Source organism: Podarcis cretensis, assembly GCF_951804945.1.
Source record: "Podarcis cretensis genome assembly, chromosome: 7".
In the NCBI taxonomy this organism is placed as follows: Eukaryota; Metazoa; Chordata; class Lepidosauria; order Squamata; family Lacertidae; genus Podarcis; species Podarcis cretensis.
Genome location: NC_137176.1, coordinates 69,938,501 through 69,962,989, shown reverse-complemented (window position 1 = coordinate 69,962,989; position 24,489 = coordinate 69,938,501). Strand labels below are relative to the sequence as shown.

General features: G+C 43.7%; 1 protein-coding gene across 6 annotated transcripts in view; it reads right to left on the bottom strand.

Annotated features, from left to right (window-relative positions):
• Positions 1 to 24,489, bottom strand: part of VPS13B (vacuolar protein sorting 13 homolog B) — a 398,969-nt gene that overhangs the window by 180,840 nt on the left and 193,640 nt on the right. For all 6 annotated transcript variants that reach the window (XM_079984696.1, XM_079984699.1, XM_079984695.1 and 3 more), the window contains exons 22-23: positions 11,129 to 11,259; positions 2,537 to 2,771 (exon numbers count right to left, since the gene is read on the bottom strand). In XM_079984696.1, the coding sequence (XP_079840822.1) occupies positions 2,537 to 2,771; positions 11,129 to 11,259 (366 nt within the window). The remainder of the gene's footprint in view (positions 1 to 2,536; positions 2,772 to 11,128; positions 11,260 to 24,489) is intronic.

Here is a 24,489-nt window from a genome sequence, read left to right as displayed (position 1 = left end):
CCTAGAATCTGTTCTAAAAATGCTGATTGCCTCTAGAGGATCCCCTAAGCCTCCAGAGAACATATTTTTGTGGGGGATGCAGGATGCTGAGGGGAGCTGTGTCCACGTGTCTTTATTCCCCAAGCGGGATCGGGTCCTCGAATCACAACACTGAGGTTTTTCAATGGGGAACTGTGCTGAATGAAGATTCCACTCATTACAAACATGTGCACTGTAAGCTTCATCCAAAATGTAACCTATGGGGAGTTACTGTGCTGAAAGTCCACCTAGCCAAATGGTTTTGCTTTCATCCAGACTTACGGGTATTTGTACAAATTCAGCTGAGCGAGTTCCGAGAACATTAGGTAGTAGTGTTTCAAATGATGAGGTGTATGGCCACAGTTGGGTTCAACTTTTGTTTTGATCCATGTACACAGATTACCACTAGCTTTACATAGGTAACATTTACTGTGGTTTGGTGAATAAATACTTCATGATACAAAAGGCAGGGGTAGAGATAGAATTAAATGGACACAGCTAGTTTTACCTGAGAAGTTAGAAAGAACATGTGAAGCATTTTATTTATTTATTTGCAAAAAACACTGGATTTCATGAATATTGAATGTATCTTTTAATATACTGTACCTTCTGATACATCCAAACCATATTTTAAGGAAAGTCATAGAATGGAAACGTTGTATGTGATTTTGTGCACTAAGAAACAGTAAAACAGGCATGGCAGTTCAAGCCCTACCTATGTCCCTACCTAAATCTGAGTAAATCTGAATTTGATAGATCTTACTCCCAGGTAAATGAGATTAGGACTTCAGCCTAAACTATCATTTTAAACAACACTGCACAAATACAGATGAAACTTCCATCTATGGTTAACATAAGCTGGTTTAAGAAATTCATAATAGTGTACGGCCTAAAATATGGAGAGCATGCATTTCCTATTCTAACAAAAATAAATAATCTACACATGTCATTCTTTAAACCTACCACAATTGTCAGGAACGTTCCATTCAGAGCTTAATAGCAAACATAGCTCTTTCCCAAATGTTGCCATGTTATGACATGAAATTGGCAAACTACACATTTGAAAAACAGCAACTATTAATGTTGACTGTTCTCACAACTACTGTCTAGTAGAGAGGCCAAGTGCAAGGCCTGTAAAGGACATGGGGCAAGTCTTACCTCAGTTACAAACTAAACAGATGGCTATTGGGAACCACTAAACCATGAGCTATGTACTGGGAAGTCCTGGCTCAAATCTCAGTTAAAAAACATAACACCCCCCCCCATCACCCTTGCTGTCTCAGACCCACTACTGCAATATGAAAATATTAGCATTGGCCTAACTCTGAGGATTTCTACGATAATGTATATGAAGCATACTTGAATGACAATTATCAGTGGCAATTTTCATAGCAGCTTAAACATGATCACTGTGTTTTATTCCTCTCACAGATGAAGATGAAAATCATGAAGATACCTAACACTGGCTGCCATGAACTCACTCACACCTTCCCCCCTCCCATATATATTCAGCTGAAAGAATCCATAATTGACTGATTGATAAATGATTATTGGATGAACCAATAGATAGAAACAGGCTTACTTAAACACAAGTTTTCATGAATAATTTCATGTGTTAAAGAACAAGTACAGGCAGCCCCACATTTACCTGCATCTAATATGTGTGCGACCGTGTATATATGCATCACACCGAACCCGGAAATGACCTGGAAACATCATGAAGATGTTACTGAACTGTCGCTAAAAGGGCGGGGCAGGGCATGGGTGGAGCGGGGGGGGGGAAGGACGTTTGCAGGCTCAATGGGTTTCAATTATACTTGATTTCACCAGTATGTACAGTTACTCAGAACAAAACCCCTCCATATATTTGGGGGGGGGGACTGCCAGTAGTAGAAAGAGAATAAGGAACAAGCTTTACATTTTCTACAAAGAGATTCAATGCATCTTAGAAGGGCATTTCAAGCCAATGAAAACAGGACAAGCACATGTAATGGAACAGGAGGTCCTCAGGCTACGAAAAGTCAACAAAGAGGAGCTCTCAAGTGCAACCACCTCATTCATGCAGGGTTTCAAGAGAATCATTCAAATTGGATCACTAAAAGGAACATCAAGTTAAGATAACTATAAAGAGGGTACAAAATGATCAAATATTAAACAAATGAGTCTGATGGGAAGAGTTTGCAAGAGGAAGATAATGTATAAAAGAATAGATAGATAGATAGATAGATAGATAGATAGATAGATTGTTGCAATAAACAAGATAAGCCTGGATGTTACAGGCAACTTAACCACAGCAATAGAAAGAATGATGGCCTTCAAAAATATTAAAGATTGAGAAGTGAGAAGAACAAGTAACACAATTTCAGGAGCAAAATCACAAAATAATTTTTTTTTTGTCGTACGTAAGCATTTTGAAGGACATTTTTCAACATAAAGGTTTCAGCACATTGAAAATGTACACAGGAAAAATGATGACCATAGAATGAACTTTTCTCTTTTAGAATATGTTATACTCTACCTTCTTCGAGAATTGGTCTTTGCACAACAAAGGGAATTTCTTGCAAGGGCTCCATGTACTTGTGGCCAGCACTCATAACCTTTATCTGAGGTAAGCAAAGAATAAGAGTCCCCGGCATGCTAGCCTGCCCATGATACCAGCTGCGGACTGTCCCAGGAATATCTCCAGACACAATTGTACTAGGAGATGGCAGGCTGTCATTTGGAATGAACACACAGCAGGACTGAACTTCAAGCTGAAAAACAAAAACAAATCCATAAAGGGTATCTCATAAACAGACCTTAAGATGTGTTTACTGTATCTAAGCATCGCACAACAGCAAGAATCAAAATCGGCTACAAATATTTCTACGACTTATGAACCGAATTTCAAGTGAAGGCCCCCAAGCTGCAGGTGGTTTGTATTTTGGAAATCTCTTAGAAAGAAGTCACACCTAAAGAGGTGTCTTTTTAGCCTATAAACTTGTTCAGAAAACCATTTGTACAAAAAGCTGAATATATATCTACCTTTCCACACCTCTTTCCAAGAGAGGTGATTGATTTGGAAAGTGAACTCACAAAAAAGAGAGGAAGAAAATCCTGCTCCATTTGCCATTTATTACCTTTTTGCTAGCACTAGCTAAGGCTTCAGATTTGACTAGTAGCTCATATATTGCTACTTTTTGTTTTCTTTGTAGTTTGAGACGCTCGTGCTTTGTGAAGCCTGCATCGTTCTCAACAAATGTAATGAAAGTACAACTTTCATTATTTCGCCAAATATTGCTCATTATTGCCAAAACCACATACTACTAGTATGATCTGTCTTCTGCAGTTATGTGTAGATGGAATGTGATAACTGGAACAGAAACTTGGGAAATTTAGCCTTTGTGTTTATGTTGGGGGGGGGGATCAAAAGGTTTCTTGCCTTCATTGCACAAGAAATAGGTCTGAAAATGTGCATGTTGTCCATGTTTAGAAGGGAAAGTGTGCACACAGTGTGCCAAAAAGGATGTAGTATTCATAGGCTTCAATTATGACCAGATGCTCCTTCCTTGTACTATCAGTCATGCAAACCTTACTCATTCGCTGCATCTTACCTTATCTGCCATTACAAATATAGTTCTCCTTTGCCCACCCAAGAAATAAAAACTATCTATTACATAACTGAAATCATCACATTTAGAATAAAATATCACAATTTAAGTAGCTTTGTACACAAAAAAGGCAAACTATTCATGTAACTGATCGTTATAATTTGCATTGGTAAAGGAACTTGAATAATATAGAAACACATGCAGCCCTATAATTAAAAAATGATATATATATATATATATATATATATATATATATATATATATTACACACACATATATACATGTGTGTGTGTGTGTGTCAATACAATAATTTGTGTGTGTGTGTGTATGCGCAGAAAATTACATGACAAAAACCCAGTGGAAATATAAACTTGCAAATCCGTAACATTTTCTAGAAATAATATTAATGTTTGAAATCAATTTTTATATATACTATTTACACAAAAACTAGTAAGATATAGTAAGGCTGCATTCCTTACATGTCTGAGAAGCCCTATTGAATTCAATGGATTTACTCCTAGGTAAGTGGGCACTGGTGGCGCTGTGGGTTAAACCACAGAGCCTAGGACTTGCCGATCAGAAGGTCGGCAGTTCGAATCCCTGCAATCGGGTGAGCAGTTCGAAAGCACGTCCAAGTGCAAGTAGATAAATAGGTACCGCTCCGGCGGGAAGGTAAACGGTGTTTCCGTGCACTGCTCTGGTTTGCCAGAAGCGGCTTAGTCATGCTGGCCACATGACCCGGAAAAACTGTCTGCGGACAGTTTGTCTGCGGACAAACATTGGCTCCCACAGCCAGTAAAGCGAGATGAGTGCCGCAACCCCCAAGTTGTTCGCGACTGGACTTAACTGTCAGGGGTCCTTTACCTTTACCTTTTTAAGTGGGCTAAGAATGCAGCCTAAATGAATCTAGATATTACATAGGTATGTACAGGGAAACGATTGTTGGCATACGTCTGCCTCAAGAAACAATGGAGTGCGCCTCTGGAGATGACGTTAAACCACTGTGTTAGCAGCACCAAAGTTACAGCTTAAGGATGGCTATCGGGTGATGAGAGATCAGAAGGATCTTTACTGGCAATAGAATGGGGAAGACGGAGTGAACTTTGCATGTCCTCTGGTACTGCTGTACTTCACCAAGGGAGGAAAGCACTAGAAAGTCGCAAGCTATAATCTTTGCTTAGCATTCAGCTGCATTTCATTCTACCTAACCATGCTGCACCATATGCTGCTGCCATAAGGATCCAGCACTATGCATTGCTGGAATGTTGTTAGACGGCTGAATCACAGACATCCTCACATTTTTTCTTGTTTGTTGGTTGGTTTTAAGGCTTGATGCTTTTAAGTGCTCAAACCCGTATTAGGGAAGCTACTTTCAGACCCATATTAAGGAAGCTCCCCTCCTTCTGCCAGGCTCTTACTCCAGAACAACTCCATCGTCCCTTATAAGAATATGCAAAAAAACAGCAACAACATTTCTCTGCATTCTTTAAAAGTTGGCCATCTCAACAGAAATTGAAGCTGTGGCGGCTTTTTAACCAGTTCCGTCAAAAAATAAGACTGGGGTATATGCAAATTAGAATCTCACCCCCCAATTAGTGTTCATTTCTTTGTGCATATGTATAAGCCCATGCATTGAAATTACGAAATTGCTGCCCCCACAAAAGAAACAATTTATTCACAATAAATTGGTATTCGTATGAAAAAGTATCAGCCGGCATGTGCACTCCTGCAAAACATATGAATATGTAAGATCTTGATGCACACCTGGACAGCTCACACCTGGACAAATTTCTATGTTGGGGACACCAACTAACTGCACATGCATGTGTATGTAGATACAGGTAGGTAGCTGTGTTGGTCTGCTGTAGTCGAAACAAAATTTTTAAAAAATCCTTCCAGTAGCACCTTAGAGACCAACTAAGTTTGCTATTGGTATGAGCTTTCATGTGTATGCACACTTCTTCAGATACCACAGATGTGTAACTGTGTGTGCTCTGCACATACACAGAGAGAGAGAAAGTAAAAGAAAAGGAAGAGTACTTCTAAAAATTTATTAGTTGTTTGATTAAACAAGAATGTATCACGTATCACTTTATTGATAGAAATAGTGCTTAAAAATATATGTAATCCAAATATCTTAAAATTCCTGTACTCTTAAAGTTACATCAATAGCTTATATTAAAGCTATCAAATAAATCTTTTTACACTTTAAAAGTAACTATTAAACTGTGTGTCTAAAATTGTGAATTTAATGTGAAATGTGACTGATTTATATAACTGAATATAAATCTGCAGCAGTAAATCTTACATTAATGTAAGGATCTGACAATCCAAGGGAAAGAAAATGAAGTAATCTGCCAGTAAGAAGTCCTCAAGCTGGGGGTCAGATCCTATTCATGGAAACCATCTGGTTGGGACCCTCTAAGCCACACCAAACACAAATGATCTTTTAAAAAAATATCCTATTCATTAATGCATCACAGCTGCACTGAGTGTTACTTCATTTTTCCATGGCAACATCCTTTCTGTTTCAAGGATCGTATTTCAGTTTTGGTAGCAACGTGTTCTTTTGCCAATACCGAACATACTTGTGTGTTAAAGACAAGGAATTATTACAAATTCCTGAAACAAAATCACCTCCTTTTTGATTATGTTAAGGATTGTGCTTGCTACGCAACACTCCCTAATAACAGAACAACAAAGGGCAGCTAACATGCATTCAAAATATGCATTTATTTTCTGTTCTTGATAAAATGTCTCAAAATGTGTCAATTTCCACACTAATAAAATCAGTCTATAGTAAGAAACTAAAGTTCTCCTGTTGGATAACTTCAAATTGAACCAAATAAGAATTTTAAGTTACACAACAGGGAAGTTTTAGTTTTCTATTAGAAAAAAGAACAATATGGTATTAAAATGGTAATATCCATATTGATATGGCATATTTTCAAAATATTTCACCTACATTTTCTAAGCAATCTGTACACCAAACCTGTAAAGGAGGCTACCATTACAGGCTCCATAATTCATATACAGTCTGAGAAAAAGTGCCCTCACTGATAATTTTATTATAATAATAGTAATTTTATTATTTGTATGCTGCCCATCTGACTGGATAGCCCCAGCCACTCTGGGCAGCTCCCAACAGAATATTAAAAACACAATAAATATTGAAAACACAGTAATTTTATGAGTCATCTCTCATCTAAGATTTGAACAAGGTCTTTCCAGAAAATTATTGCACCGGTTCATATTTGTAAGAATTGTACTTCATATGTCCACATGATTTAAATGTTAAATTGTGTACTGTAAAATAGGGATGTTCTCAAACACTTTAAATTGTAATGACTGTATATATTAATCTATGACAAATATAATATTTAAAATTCATGAAACACTGGAGTTGAGATTGAGGGAAAGTGGTTACATCTATAACAAGGATGGGAAACTTCACACCTGGGGGCCAAATGCAGTCTTGCAGGGATCCCTGTCTGGCCCTCAGTCCACTTGCCCCAGCCATGCTCCCTTCACCAGGCTCCACCCCCTCTGACTACACCACACTCCTCATCAGCCCGACTACATCTCTTGCTTAAGTGTCTTTGCCTGGATGGGATGTGTCCATCAACAGTGATAATATGTTTTACTTGCCAGGATAGAGAAATGTATGTATAGAAACCTCTGAATGGTGCATGGCTTCAACACATCCTTCACTAAAAAGGTAAGAGACACATCTGTTGCTCCTCCCACTTTTTTGCCTCTGGACACACCCACCCCTGGTATATGGCCCCTGGAAGACTGGCTGTAAAGGAACATGGTCCTTGGACCAATTCCCTCCCCCCCCACTCCAATCTATTATACAACCCCATAATCAGCTCCAACACCTTAACGTCTCAGCTTTCTGGCATCTGCCAGCCTCAAACAAATCTATGCTGGGACTTTTGGGGAGTGGGGGTGAGGGAGGACCCAGAAGTATTATTGGGTAGTTGTGGATTCTCCTTCATTAGTTGTTTTTAAGCAGAGGTTGGATGACCATCTGCTTTGGTTGAGATTCTTGCATTCCAGGGGGTTGAACCAGTTGATCCTTGGGGTCCTCTTCTGACTCTACAACTCTACGACCCTATGATTTTATGACACTGTACAGCCTAGAAATTAGCAACAACCAGTTGTTGGATGGTGTTCACAAGAGATCCTAATATGATCCACACCATCATCTCCAGAAACTCCAACAAGAAGAATTCAGTGCCAGTGATCAAAAGCATAGAGATCAATGAACACAGGTATGGAAGGACCAAGGTAAGCAGCAAGTAATGCAAGGCAGAAGGAAGGAACAAGGCCAAAGGGTGAAGCAAAGAGTTGATTCCAAGGTCACATTTTGTGCATATGCTTTTGCTTTCTGTGCTGATCTTATGAACACACACAGAGGAAATGGGAATGTTTCCTTTGGAAATATTATACTGTACTGCAGCAAAGATCCCTGTCAGGTTGACTTGATGGGTTTAGACATTCTACTAGAAAAACTATGAGTGCAAATGAAGTAGGAATTGTGTCACAATCAGAAAGCAGGTGAGGGAAGCCAAGAGAATAATTTGTCAAAGTGTATAGAATAGCCAGTTAAGATGGAGTCTAACTGCACAAGTGAACTTCTGCTTATGCCAAAGAATTTCACCTTCCTTTCTTCTACCTGCATCCTCCTGTATACTACAAAAATCTGCTCAAGAGGGACTCCCAACCTTTCAGAATTGATTTTAAGGCTGTAGGGGGAGCGCTGCAAGGGATGAGGGGAAGGGGAAGTCCCTTTGCATGAGTAGCAGTCTATTCCACTCACACATGGACAGTTCAGGAAACAGCACTTAAGAGTACAGGACTCTGTGTGCACCAGTTCTGGCTATCTTTTCATTTGATGCTAAGAGCCTTCCATACTGCATTCACCACGCCATCAACATATTTCCAACTCCAATTCATTTTGTTTTCAATATGTCATTTAATACAAATCATGTTGGCTGATTCAAATATTTTCAAGTAACTAAGGATTCATTTTATAAAGTACTTAAGGAACATTTTGATAATAGTGTATTTATGTGAAACTTAGTAAAAATGTGGAGTTATTTGGTCGGTGCTCAGCATACTATTACTCATTATTAACTCATGCCAAAATGTGGAACCCTTGTTATTCTCAATGAAATCAAGCATTAACAACCATGTAAAAATAATTGTGTTTACATTACTTCATAAGTTGAGCAGCTATTAGTACCAGGAAAACATGCAAAGTGAACACTTCCCTCCCTCATGCTATAGTTGCCAAAAGACACTGCAAAGTTTACGCTGAAATTGTTAGCAGCTATAGAAAAAAGCCCTTGCATAACAGCATTTTTAAAATTACATCATAACTTCTTACAACAAGCCTAGTTCACGGAGTTGTCATGCTGGACACTATTGTGAGCAAAACAGCCAAGCAGACACTAGCCTTGGATCTAAACTAAATTTTCCAGGTGTTTCTGTTCTAAGCATTTATGTATTTATTTATAAATAGAAAGATCAACCCTTTCATGCTTTCAAATTATGAAGACAACGGTCTGCTGACAACTCAGGACTCCTTTTCAGTCTATATTTGTCATCCTATAAAATCAATCTCCTGCAAATCGCTATCCCCAAACCATACTGCCAAAATACATCCACATAAGCCCTGGCTGACTACAATGAGAAGGGCAGCTTTCAAGTTTTCTCAGATTGTTGTTCTATATTTAGTGATGGTGGAACTCCAAGAATGCTATACCACTGTTGGAATAGGAAAAATACCTTGGGCATTATAATACGGGCCAGAACAGATGCAACACTGGCTCCACAACCACACTGCAAATGTGATTAGCGAATCAGGAACACTGGGCACCTACACACCTCAACTGCATTCCACTGCCCTCAAGCAAATCCCTCCTCAATTGCAGTTAAGCACTTTGACAGAACTGCTGCTAGCCTGAAACATGGTTAGCAAGGGAGTCCCTTAAATCAGTATTTAAAACAACGAACTGCCGTAGACATCAATGAGAGAGGAGGACTTTATCAAGCCCGCTCTGCTGATGATCCCAACTAGCATCAAGTCAGCAGCTGGAGGAAAGAATTGTGTAGCACGAGCAGCCCTGAACTCCTGGCCTGGGTGCTGTACAGTGGTGCCACGCAAGACGAAATTAATCCGTTCCGCGAGTCTCTTCGTCTAGCGGTTTTTTCGTCTTGCGAAGCAAGCCCATTGACGGTTTAGCAGATTAGCGCTATTAGCGGCTTTTAGCGGCTTTTAGCGGCTTATCGGCTTAGCGGATAAGCAGATAAGCAGTTTAGAAAAAGGGGGGGAAAGGGAAAAAAACCCGCAGGAACTCGCAAGACATTTTCGTCTTGCGAAGCAAGCCCATAGGAAATTCGTTTTGCGAAGCACCTCCAAAACAGAAAACCCTCTCGTCTAGCGGGTTTTCCGTCTTGCAAGGCATTCGTCTTGCGGGGCACCACTGTACATGCTTTGCTCATAGATCTGGTTCTGGGGCAGGGAGTTCTTCTGGGGAAGGGGTTGCTCTCCAAGACAGCCAGAAGTTGCATAGGCAGAACTGTATAGCTGTGCTATAGGAATGTAAAACTTTAATATCTGGTGCCTCAGCTGGCTTTTTCTCTCCTCCCATTCCTTTTTCCTCATGCATCCTGTCTTCTAGATTTTAAGCCTAAGGAGGGATGCATTCATGAGGCTGATTACCAATTTGCTTTACCAGGAGCTAGATTTGTAACTTTATTGCCCCCAGGTACAAATGCACTGTTAGTTTCAAATTGAAATGAATGATAAAAGGCACCCAAGTGCCATGAACTCAAATCTCCCTGACCAACAATCCCAACGGGCGGGGGGGGGGGGGAGAGAGAGGACACCCTGTCATTATTTGACAAGAATTTCTGCTGAGAATAGAGGAATTTATGACTTAAATGTCCAAATCATCCCATTCAAACAGTATATAGATAAGCAAGGCAATCTGTAGTAGTTGGAAATCTATGCTTTTCAAATACAAGTTAACAGGAAATGCAATGGAGAAAAAGTCTGTCGTACACTGGAGTTGGAGCACTGTTTGCTGGGTTCCCACAACAACCTGTAAGTTTAATTTCTTTTTTTAAATCAAAAGATAGTCACAGGTTGCAGTCTGACTGGATATTTGGATGATGGGAGTTCTTAAAAGCAGCACTAATCTGCTGCTTGTAAATGACCATGAGATATTGTGCAAAATATACAAACAAACAAGGCACTGCAGAAAGCTCACAGTCAATGCTACATGTGACCACACACATGACAATGTGCAGAAGACCATACTTAACTCTTCTCTTATTTCAACCAAAGGGGCTTAAAGTGCTTAAGACTGGCTGCATCATTTCTTATATAAACAAACGCTGGGAACTTATCTTACAAGGGTTTCAAAATAAGCTAAAATCCAAGAAAGTATCAAGTATTTCAAATATTCCATCCTCTCTCTCACACCGCCCCCCAATCAGCATCTTACCTGAAGTGTAAGGCGCTTGACTGCATTCCACAATACCCCAATAAATTCTTTCATCTTTTCCTCAGGACTTCTGCTGCAGCTTTCAGATGAGCTCAGCATGGCTTTCACTGGAACTGATAAAGGTCGTGATTCTTAAAAATAAAAGGACAATAGAATACATTTGAGAACTTAAGTTTGTTTTAACATGGTGCATAGTAGCATAATCTAACCAAAGTTAGTCACCACAGGTTCTATTGAAACCTATGTAACTCTAAGTAATCAGAAGTAACAGGGGTACCTTTACCTTTTTAACTTATTCCATTAGTTTCAACAGGCCTTAGTTGAACTGAACTAAATGAGCAATTGTGGAAAAGTCAGATTTTTAAACTATTCCAATAGCATTCCACCATTTCATAAAGCTAGTGGTTACATTCAAATAATTTAGTACAAAAACATTTGGCAAATAAGAGGGAGATTTTAGCTTCGATTGTGCCAAAGAACCTGAAATAGCAATTCAGCAGTTGGTTATCAAATCTAGGAAGTCTCTTCAGTTTATACCACATTCCTTAAAAATTGATGCTATCTGTACATGCATTTTATTCATAATTTTATTATTTGCTTATTTATAAATAGCATCACTCTTTCAAGCACATAACAAGCAGGATATCACATTTATAGATCCTCTACAATTACAACATCATATCTTCCAAGTATCTTTTATCAAAGAATGAGGACAACAAAATTAAAAGACAATAGGAAATTTCAATAAATATCAACATAAATTACAATGACAGAGTAACTGTGCACTATGTTTAAATCAATTGCTTAACTTTCTCAGCGTGGAACAAGCTTGGGGTAGTAAGCAGTTAACATTGATCTCCATGTAACTAAAGGGAACTGTCAGGGACTCAGCGGGAGCGCAGGGAGGAGAGGAGATGGAAAGCGAGGGGGAGCAATCCGAGGGCAGCGTAGGAGAATATGACAGCAGCCCGATAGATTCCATGAGCCTCTCCAGCGAATCGGAAGATTCACAGAAGGGGGCGCCGATGGGCAGGGCAAGGGGCGACACAAGGGAGACACCCCAGAAGCAAGGGGCCAGCGGGGACTCCCAGAGCAGCAGTTGCAAATCAGGACCAGCTTCCCCACCAGAGCGTAGTGGGGGGGAGGAGTCCCAGGTGTCAGAGCCCACACATGCACCACCAGCGAGAGAAGATGAGTCAGGGTGGACCACGCCTCCATCGGAGAGCGAGTTAACGGTTAAGAGGAAAGTTGCAGGCTGGGCGCGCGCGCCAAGTTCAAAGGTACAGGCGAGCGGCACAGAAGGTAGCCCGGATAGGGAACCAGGTCCTAAAGCCCGCCGGAAGGAGGGGCAAGAATCGTCAGGGTCAGCGTCAGAGGAGTCCAGGAAGGATGAGACCCTAGCGGGCAGGAGGGCCCAGAGGAGAAAGGAATTTAGGAAGAGGTGGAGCAAAGCGAGAGTCTTAAACTGGTGTGGAGGGGGAGGAGACTCAGACAGGACTTCGCCGGTCTAAGGTCGGGACGTAGAGCTGCACGCTGCGGCTTTGAAATGGAGACTGAATCTCAATAAAGACTTTTGTACATAACTACAGCCTAGCGTTGGTCCTCTGTGAGCTGGGACCTGGAGGCAGCTCTGACAGTAAGTCCTGTCTCAGATTTCAAAGAACCTCGCAACGTGAGAGGACGCAGCGAGGGGCGAAGATTGGTGCTTCGCGAGCTCACAAAAGCAGCACAAGATGACTACAGAAGAACGACTGGCAGCTTTGCAAGAAGCCGTGGTACAACTTAACGCAGAAATACGAGCGGCAAGGAGGAGAGAAGAGGAATCAGATGCTGTCTGCAAGGATCTGCAAAACAGGTTGGAAATGTTGACTAAACAGGGGCCACCGGCAGCCAAATCAGAAGGGATCGGGCTCGGGAAGAGAGGGGGGAGCCTGGTGTCGCATTTCGATGGGAGTCTGCAGCAATATCCTAACTTCAGAGCAGACGTAGTTTTTGCGCTAAAGTTGCTGGAGAAGGACTTTAGAGATGAGCAGGAGAAAGTAGGCTTCATACTAACGCATCTCCATGGAGAAGCTAAAGCGTGGTTGCGCAATCTGTGGAGAGATAATGATCCAGCCCTCCAAAACGCAAAAGCCTTCATTAAGGCGATGGACGATTGTTTTTTATCGGAAATAGATGTAGATGTCGCTAGAAAAGAGATTCACGGTCTGAAACAAGGCAGAGCCACTGTAAGGCAATATCATTCCCGCTTTTTTGCATTGGTCAACGCGCTGGGATGGGAAAAGGACTCAGCGTCCGTCAGGGACCTGTTCTGGGAGGGGCTCAACGGGGCTGTGAAAGACGAAATCGCAAGGGGGGAGAGGCCACGGAGCACTCAAGAAGTGGTCCAGAAGGCGCTGACGATTGGTGTGCGGCTAGAAGAACGTCCCTGGAGCAAAGATGAAGGGCGTTGGGGACGCACGCCAGCAAGGGCACCTCCTTTCTTCCCCAGAGACTCAGCGCGCGCTCAATCCACGCCTCCACTGGGAGGGGGAGAGGAGCCGATGGAGATAGGTGGTGCCAAGGCTCAGTCAGCGACCAGAGCCCTCACACCAGGAGCAGCCAAGGTGAAGCCTCCTAGAGGGAACAGGAAGTGTTACATCTGCGAAAGTGCTCAGCATATGGCAAAAGAGTGCCCCCAGAGGCTCCACAAGCACAATGCAGCCTCAGCAAAAGTAACAGAAGCAGCTCAGCAGAGGGAGCCGCAGCAGGGAAACGACGAAGTCTGGCTGGAAGCAGAGCCGCTGGGGCCCAGCCAGACGAATCAGTGAAGCAGTCCCCAGGAATCTTACAGCCCACAGACCCCCTCCCGCCCAAACCAGTGGTGCAGCTCACCGCAACACTCCAGCTTCCCAATGGGCTCACCATGGAAGTGCCTATTACCATTGACTCTGGTAGCAATGCAGACTTTATGGGGGTGGATTTCATCAAGCAACATAGCATAGCGCTCCTGCCTGCCACGATGCCTCTGAAAGTAGTGACAGTCGATGGAAGAGAATTGCTGGGGGGACAGGTGGTACAGCAAACGCCGCCAATGGTGATGCGCATTGGAAATCACCGCGAAGTCATCAGCTTCAACATCACCCAACTGTCAGACACGCCCATAGTGTTGGGCATGAGCTGGTTGGACAGGCACAGCCCGGCATTGGCATGGTACCAGCGTAAATTGACCTTCTGCTCCTCCTACTGCACAGAACATTGCATCATGACTAACCAGGAGGACGAGGGGCAAGAGGATGACCCACAGCTGCAACTGGGCATGCTGCAAGCGGTACCCGACAAGTACAAGGCGTTTTTGGAGGTCTTCTGCGAGAAGGAAGCGGACAAGCTGCCTCCCCACAGACCCTACGACTGCAAGATTGACCTCCTGCCGGGGGCAACGCTGCCGACCGGAAAACTGTACTCCATGTCTGAAGACGAACTGCAAGAGCTCAGGGAGTTCATAGATCACAATTTGAAGCGGGGATTCATCCGAGAATCCAAAGCAGTGGGGGGCAGTCCTGTTTTCTTTGTGAAGAAAAAAGACACGCCCCAGAAGAGGCTTGTAGTTGATTTCAGAATTTTAAATTCGAAAACCAAGCCCACGGCTTTCCCGATGCCCAAGATCGACGACTTGCTCGCGACGGTGAGAAAGGGACGCATCTTCACCAAGCTGGATCTACGAGGGGCGTACAATCTTATACGCATGCGGGAGGGCGACGAGTGGAAGACGGCCATGTTCACGCCCTTGGGCACCTATGAGTATAGGGTTATGCCTTTCGGTTTACAAAATGGCTCCCACTGCTTCCAAGCCTTCATGCATCACGTGTTAGCGGGGCTCCTATACAAGAAATGCGTCTGCTTCCTGGACGACATTCTGATCTTCTCGGAATCGCAGGAGGCTCACGAGAGAGATGTCAAGGAAGTCCTGCAAAGACTACGGGAGCACAGGCTTTACGCCAAGCTGGAGAAATGCCAGTTCGACATGACGGAGGTGGATTTCCTGGGCTACAAGCTGTCCGACAAGGGAATCGCCATGGACAGCGCCAAGGTACGATCAGTACTGGACTGGAAGAGCCCGCGCAATCGGAAGGAGGTCCAGAGGTTTGTCGGCTTTGCTAACTTTTATCGCAAGTTCATCAAGGGTTTCGCTATGCAGACGGCGGCCATCACGGACACCCTCAGCTCCAAGAAGAAGAAGTTCATCTGGACGGACCAGGCGGAGCAGTCCTTTCAGAAACTCAAGCGTCTTTTCGCTTCCGAGGAACAACTGCTGCATGTGAACCCCAGCAAGCCCATGAGGGTGGAGACGGATGCCTCCGACAGAGCCGTGGGGGCAGTCCTGTTGCAGAAAGACCCGCAAGGGGATTGGAGGCCGTGTGCTTTCTACTCCAGGAAACTCAGCAAGTCGGAGCAGAACTACACCATCTGGGACAGAGAGTTGCTGGCCATTCATGCAGCATTCAAGGCGTGGCGGCACTTCCTCATCGGAGCCAAACACACGGTGCAAGTTCGCACGGACCATAAGAATCTGGAGTACTGGCGCACGGCGCGGTTCCTGAACCAGAGACACATCCGCTGGGCGGAGTTCTTTGCGGATTTCGACTTCAGGATAGAATATATCCCCGGAGACAACAACGTCATGGCTGATGCGCTATCCAGGAAGCCGCAGTATCTGGAGGAAGCAGCACCGGTAGCGGCCAAACACATTTTCGCACCCAAGGCGTGGGCATGCGCTTCTGCCACAATAGACCTGGAAGCGATACGGCGCGAGCTGCGAACAGATTCCTTCGCGCGCTCCAAGATGGAGGAGGTGCGCAGCGGCACGGCAAAGGACGACGAGTTCCAGATACGCGACGGACTGCTCCTCCGCAAGGGGGCCATCTACGTACCGGGAGATGAACTCCGCGCGACAGTACTGCAACAGCTACACGACGCACCCAGCGCCGGACATTTCGGCAAGGAAAAGACGGTGGAATTAGTAGCCAGAGACTTTTGGTGGCCCAAGATGCGGGGAGAAGTCGCGGAATACGTCACGAGGTGCGACACCTGCCAAAGGGCCAAGCCAGTCCACAGACCGCCGGCGGGACTGTTAGAACCGCTACCGACCCCGTCCGAACCGTGGGAGAGGGTAGCCTTGGACTTTGTCACTGACCTGCCCAGCTCGAGGGGCAAAACAGCAGTACTCGTGGTAGTCGACATGTTCACCAAGATGGCGCACTTCATTCCTTGCGCGAAGGTGGCCACAGCGGAACAGACGGCCAAGCTGTTCATAGACCACGTGTTCAAGGTACACGGCCTGCCACGGTCTATCCTGTCTGACAGGGGGCGCCAGTTCATCTCGAGTTTCTGGCGGAAGCTGATGGGGATCCTGAACGTCAAGGTCAACCTAGCGTCGGCAAGACACCCGCAGACCAACGGACAAGCGGAGAGGGTCAACGCCATCATGCAGCAGTACCTGAGATGTTACGCCAACCAGCAGCCCTCGACCTGGGTGGACTATCTGCCCCTGGCCGAGTTTGCCTACAACAACACACAACACGTGTCCACGGGGGTGACACCGTTTTTTGCCAACCACGGGCGACATCCCAGGACCTTCCCGGGCTTAGAGAAAGAGGGGGAGGGGGAGCCACAGGGAGCAGAGGCATTGGCAGAGGAGTTACAGGAGGTCCATGAACAGCTCCGTAGACAGTTAGATCTAGCAAAACACGTATACAAGATGCAAGCAGACAAACACAGAAGAGTGGGGGAGGACATACGGGTAGGGGACTGGGTCTGGTTAGCGGCCCAGGCAGTGCCGGCCAGATCCTTAGCTAAGAAGAAGCTAGGACACAAGCAGTTGGGCCCTTACCTAGTCGAGGCACAGATCAACCCAGTGGCTTTCCGTTTGACACTACCGGAGGGTTCCAGAATGCACCCGGTCTTTCATAGATCGGTGCTAACGCCCTACAAGGCACCTCACAGGTTTCAGGAGCCAGGGACAGCTCCCAGTCCGCTTAGAGATGCACCCATGACAGGGGGGTCGCCGAGGGCGGGGCCAGTCAACGAGGTGACGGAGATTTTGGACTCGAGATGGGGGGAAGAGGGAGTCGAATATCTCATCGCAAGGGAAGGTGCCCCGGCCAGCGCCAACAGCTGGGTGCCGTACTATGCGGTGGAGGAGCACTACCTCAAAGACGAGTTCCACGCACTCTTCCCACACAGGCCCATGCCGGAGGATTATTTTGATGAATATCTTTTCACCCCCACACTCTCAGCCAGTACGTTTCAGGGGTTCTCCTCGGTTGAGGGGACGGTTCCAGAGACTACCTCGCTGGAGGGGTCGGTCTCAGACTTGGGTGCGGAGCGCTCTTATTGGTGGGACACTCAACCCGAGGAGGAGTGGCGCAGGAGACTGCTCAGAGGGCCCTGGCACGCAGACTACCCAGAGGAAATGGGGGAACAAGGGGGCATGGACGGGTTGGGGGAGGATCCTGGTTTCGAGCACGCCGGCAACGAGATGGAAGCGGAGGAGAGCGACGTCGATGTACCCGTCGCGGACTGGCAGCATGCCAGGGGGGAAGACCGGTATCCGGCATGCACCCCCACAGCATTGGAGCACCCGGAACCCACGCCAGAAGAGGGGGAGGGGGGAAGGGGGGGCTTCGAGGGGGGGATGGATGTCAGGGACTCAGCGGGAGCGCAGGGAGGAGAGGAGATGGAAAGCGAGGGGGAGCAATCCGAGGGCAGCGTAGGAGAATATGACAGCAGCCCGATAGATTCCATGAGCCTCTCCAGCGAATCGGAAGATTCACAGAAGGGGGCGCTGATGGGCAGGGCAAGGGGCGACACAAGGGAGACACCCCAGAAGCAAGGGGCCAGCGGGGACTCCCAGAGCAGCAGTTGCAAATCAGGACCAGCTTCCCCACCAGAGCGTAGTGGGGGGGAGGAGTCCCAGGTGTCAGAGCCCACACATGCACCACCAGCGAGAGAAGATGAGTCAGGGTGGACCACGCCTCCATCGGAGAGCGAGTTAACGGTTAAGAGGAAAGTTGCAGGCTGGGCGCGCGCGCCAAGTTCAAAGGTACAGGCGAGCGGCACAGAAGGTAGCCCGGATAGGGAACCAGGTCCTAAAGCCCGCCGGAAGGAGGGGCAAGAATCGTCAGGGTCAGCGTCAGAGGAGTCCAGGAAGGATGAGACCCTAGCGGGCAGGAGGGCCCAGAGGAGAAAGGAATTTAGGAAGAGGTGGAGCAAAGCGAGAGTCTTAAACTGGTGTGGAGGGGGAGGAGACTCAGACAGGACTTCGCCGGTCTAAGGTCGGGACGTAGAGCTGCACGCTGCGGCTTTGAAATGGAGACTGAATCTCAATAAAGACTTTTGTACATAACTACAGCCTAGCGTTGGTCCTCTGTGAGCTGGGACCTGGAGGCAGCTCTGACAGGAACGATGTAAAAATCTGTGTATCATTGGCATTACACCCCAGTAATTATGTAAGTTATCTTACATAAATAAAAACCTGTTTCCGATTTGCTAGTGTTGCCATATTACTAACTTTGTTGGGATTGGAATACCCTTCTGTGGCAAACTTGTGGGGAAAGAGTTATTGCAAATTAACATGATCACTAAACCAGCTCTTTTTCTATTTCCATGCTGACTTTGCTAAACATCTCAGATGGACAAAACAAAAATCTTAAAAGTAAGGAGCTGATTGGGTTCATGCTGATGGCAGACTAGTAATCATATGGTTCTGGAAAACCTTGGAAGGCGCTCTCTGTCTTCACAATGTATGAAAAGACAGCACGAAAGGTCTGACTGCCTTGGGAGCAAACTAGACCTTTTCTGTGGTGAATGGGTAGATTTTATTATGTATGCAAACTGCTGACAGAACCAACCCCAACAAGATACCTGAATTTCTGGGACACTTCCCCCCTTTTTTTCCTGAACCAAGCATCTTATAGTTTCCATACTTTATTGAGTTGTAAAAGCTGCCTTTGCTAAAAGTTATTTTGCCTAAGTTTTGTATAAGAGAAATACTTCTGCTTTTAATCACTGATGGTGCCTTTCACCAGCTCCCAAGGATGAAGATGTTGATACACAAAAGAGAAAGCAGTACAATGTGCTCTGCATCAATATGAATAAAAACTTGTGGTCACTAGTATGCAGGACAAAAACAGAATCTTTACAAAACAGCATGGTTGGGCTTGTTTTGATGGATTACTGCCAGCATGTGAAAAATACACCGGAAAAAGTTCTTCCCCCACTCCAAATCTTGTGGGAAATATCAGATTTAATATTGCGCTCTTTCATGTCTAGTTAACATTCTTCACCCACCTAAAGCATCCTTGTTCAAGCATCCACTGCACAGCAGGCACACACAAACAATAGCCCTTCAGTTAACTAAACGGAAATGTGTGATCTCCTAATTTAAGTGCTTCCCTTCTGCCAACAGATTTCACAGCCCACCAAAGTCTTAGCATTTAAGTTTAAGAATGAATCCAGTTTTGTATTCAAATCGTGTCTGCTTGCGAGGTTTATACAAAACGAAACCAAGAAAAAATAATTATGAAGGATCAAATGCCCAACACTGAATCCCCGAATTTTCTGGGTATTTTCCAGCTAGTTTTAATGCTCCAGTTGCCCCAACTTATTACTGCTCACTCTATTTACTTCTGCAACACCCTTCCTCCATTCAAAGAGGTGGTGTAGATGTAATGGTTAGGGGTCTTTCAATTGCTAGAGGGTCACAGGATTGCATGTACTGTTCACTTCTGCAATTAAGTATTACATCAACCCCAATGTTAAACAAACCTAACACAAACTAGGCTTTCCTCTTAATTAGGATGTGAAATCCTTTTAAGATTGTGACAAACCCAGCAAGGAAAGAAAGGGGTGGGTGGGATTTAGTCACAGAGGTGAAGTGGAGGTGTGGGAATGTCACTCACAAAAGTGAAACAGGAGAGGGAATATAAATCAATTGTGATTTATAAAAAAAGCTTAAAGGAGGAGCTTAACATAACAGTGCAATTTTATCATGAATAAATTTTATCATACAGAAAAATAACATTAAATATCGCATTACAAAGCATGGATGAAACTTTGAATTATTTCAATATATCACTGCCTCCATCAATCAGGGCTGGACTGAACATGTCACTTTCAGGGCTCAGACTTAACTCATACACTTACACACCATACTCTAAGACACCTCAAACCCCACTAAGTGTTGCAGAAAGACTATAAAAGTCTCACCATCTAATTAGCCTCCTGAAGTGTCCACATTTTATTCCCTCATGACCATGATAGCACATAGTCAATGATACCTAAGATATGGAGGTTAAAATGCCAGCAGCACTTTTTGAATTTCCTCAAATAGCTTCCAGTTAGGATGTCCTCGTGCACACTAAAGGATTCAGGGCAGAGCAGGCAAGGGAAAGAGTTAAAGGTTCCCTCTCCATAGCCAATTTTCTAATCCAAGGAACAGCCATCATGATGCTTGCAGATACTGGATTACAACCCCCATCAGCCCCAGCCAGCATGGCCAGTGGAGAAGGATGGCAGAAGTCCAACAAAATTAAAAAGAAGAAGATAAGAATTCACATATTCTGTTCAGCCACTGACAAATTCTAGCCATGGACTGAAAACTGCATACTGGAGGTGGTGGTCATTTCTAGTATCTCTTTAAATGAAGGGAAGTAGTTTCCCTTTTTCTTATCCCTATACATTTTTCATACCTAAGGAGTATAGTGGGTCATTTTGTTAAAACACCTCTTTGTGAAAATGTTCAACTCTTATTGTATACTGATCAAACAATAAAAATAGTTTACAGGCACAAAAACTTTTGCTGAACTTATAAAAAGCTCCACCATATTTAAAAAGTGATATATGTCTGGATGGAAGGCTCTCTGCTGAATGCTCAGTAACGGAAACACAGAACCAGTGAATATTTTCAAAGTGGCAAGTCTTGACCTCAAGATAACATAACCTTTGTTTGTCTCCAAACAGCAGAGGGACAAGAAAATGTCAGCTGAGAAAATTATTGGGAATTCAGAAGAGACAAGGCCATTTATTTTGTGAGCAAGGGCAAGAGCTGTGTGTCTCTGTTTGTAAAACATTGGGCTTTTTATGATTATTTCCCGAGTAAATCATATTTTCCCACCCTTTATTTCTAACAAGGTTTCAGTTGCCATTACTTCCCAAACTACTAGAATAAAAAAAACAGGAGTTTAAGCTATATACCAGCTGCGACCAAAGTTGCCATCACAGAGCACAAGATACAATATCAGTTTCTAGCAGTTCTCAAGACAGCTCCCTAAGACTCATGTTGTAACTGAAAGTCATAAAGGACTTTTAAGACAGTGCACAGGACATTTTGTTAATCACTCAAAAGTTTTCTAAAATATACAATTTTTGTGAAATTAAGGCTGCAATTTATGCCCACTCACTTGGGAATATTTCCCCATTGAACTCACTGGGGCTTTCAAGTTAGCATGCATAAAAATGGGCTCCAAAAATCTTTGCTATCTTAATTTTAAGGTTTGATAGGTAGCAGCAGACTTTTAAATCAACAAATGAAAACTGTCCAAAAAATTACAATAAAGCCTAACAGCTATCAAACCAAACAATCTCCTAAGAGAATAAAATCTACCATATGCTGTTCATTAATTGCAAGTTTCAGTTCCACAGAATTATTTTACAATAAAACTAAAGATCCAATTAACAGAAAAAGAAACAGATTTAAGTTGAGCTGGTAAAAGAAAGTATGTTATTATAACGGAAACGTTTTAAAAATGTATCAGTCCCACCAAGAAAAGTTTCCTTCTTCATGAGCAAATATTAATTTCATTAAATAATTTGAAACTGATTCCATCCATCTCTAGGGTTGATTTAAGATACAGCTTTTCCTCAAAAGATGAGACAGCAAATTAAAGACACTTGTTGTGGCCTTTTCTCTTCATAGCTGAATTAAAAGAGATGAGTGGCCAAACCCTCAGCTGTGCTAAAGTACAGCAGCAGGGCATAAAACCCAGGGCACTCTCTTCCACTAATGCAGCCATCAACACTTTGGTTCTCTGAGACTGTTCTTGAGAAATAAAGAGAAATTAAGTCACTGACCACGCCTTAAGTAGCATCAAAAGAATCAACTGCCCTACTGAAGTCATTTCTGTGGGAGAGAGCTGCTAGGGAAGGGATGGAACCTGCTGGTGGTGATTGTTTTGATTGACGAAGCAGAGGAGATGGGCAACAGTATATAGGAAGCCTCTAAATCAGTAGAAAATGCATTAATAATGATTGTGGGAGACAGGAGAAAGACTGGACTATGGCTTTGGAATTTGGGGTGGCTCAGAATCTCAGGCAGTCTATGCTACACTTCATCCAACAGAGAAGCCTCCACTGCAAGGGATGTTAATGTGAATGTAAAAGAAATAAAGCAGCCCTGTTGCTTCAGACCAAAGGTTGCATCCCATTTCCCAGAGGAGCCTCCAAGAAGCCCAAAAGCATGGCATGCAATATAATAACCCTCCTGCATTATGTACCAGGTGACCTATTATTTACAATATGTTATCTCCATCTACACTTGCAAAAAAACCCCCCATCTTGCAAGCCTTAGTGAGGCATCTAATCATAGCCTGCATTTTTATTAAGGCTTGATCAGGGCCTGTATTTTAAAATGAGCTTAAAGATTTTCAAATGTTCATGCCAGGCAGAAGACCAGCTGCCTAAGAACCTTGGCAAGATGTTTATTCTCCTGGACAAGGGGGCCCCCTGATTTATAGCAGAAAACAATTCTCAAAGTCAAAGGGAATTACAGGCTGACAGCCAAGGTTACACTGACCCTACATATTACAGAAGATATAAGAAGGCTGAGAAAACATAATTAAGAGTTGATAAATAGTAAAATAAAACCATGTGCCTCCCATTAAACTTGAGCCATATTTTCCTAAGGTTGAAAGGTCAAGAGCAGTGAAAAAGGCAACTGGCTTGGCTGGAGAAGAGAGGTTTTCTTTCTATTTTATTTTGAGGCTGTAAAATGTTCCTTCCTTTTTTACTTTGAAAAGGTTTATTCTTCTAAAAAGCTATCTATGTTATGTATTAAATATATTGGCTTAAATGTAATTATGCAAAGGAATTAGAAGCTAAGAAATGTTAAATCCTTATGCTAGATTCTTATTTCATATAGTTGGAAGAGATCACAGGGGCCATCAGCCACCAGCCCAGCCCCCCTACCAAGCAGGAAACATCATTAGAGCACACATATGGTTGTCAGGCCTTTGTTTAAAAGACCTTCAAGAGAAGGAGATCTTTCAATGATGATGTGAACTCAAGATCCTTGACATCTGTTTAAGATAAAAATTTAAGATTAAACCATCTGTTTTGGAGGGCAATAGGGCGAGGTGAGCTGGTAATTAAGGTTCCTTGTTGAGACACATGTAAGATATATTACTACTTATTTGTCATTTATAGATAGAAGAATATATAGCTTTTTGTTTCCCATAAAAGGACAAGAGGAAATGGGTGTATCTTTTGTGATTGGTTCTAGCAAACAGCCAATAGGAATTTCAACAGGCTGATTGGACAGAGGCAGCCACAGGAGGAGCAAGGGGGCTGGATTAAGGAAATATAAGTGCTGGCCAGAATGGCAGGAGGCCAGGCCAGAGCTTGGTAACCAAATACCACTGTGCCTCATATTTATTTGTCTGACAAATAAATTATTATTTTAATTTCTCTATTGCTGCGTTGAATATTTCATTCCAGCTAAGCGTTAACCACAAGCAGGGTGCTACATTAGTGCAAAGTGTGAATTTCAACTCAAGTTTCCTGCAACCAAACACAGCACTCTTTGCCATTATACCACATTGTGTCATGTTTATACAACAGCATTCAAAAAATTAAGATACACTATGTTCACTAAAGCATTCCCTGAACAGCTATCTTTTTGGAGAGGCCAGCAAACTTGAGCTGACCCAATAATGTATTAAAATGAAGTACTATTAAAAAAGTACTATAAAAAGACCCTGATGTTGGGAAAGATTGAGGGCACAAGGAGAAGGGGACGACAGAGGACAAGATGGTTGGACGGTGTTCTCGAAGCTACAAACATGAGCCTGACCAAACTGCGGGAGGCAGTGGAAGACAGGAGTGCCTGGCGTGCTCTGGTCCATGGGGTCATGAAGAGTCGGACACGACTAAACGACTAAACAACAACACCACTATAAAAATAATTTGGGATTAAAGTTAGAAAATGTGATCTAATATTGTAGAACTGAACTGAAAATATATCCATTAAAACTGAAGAAATTGTATATGAAGCTTCCTACATTAACTGCAGAAATGTGTTCCAATACATACACCTGACCCTGCAGGAA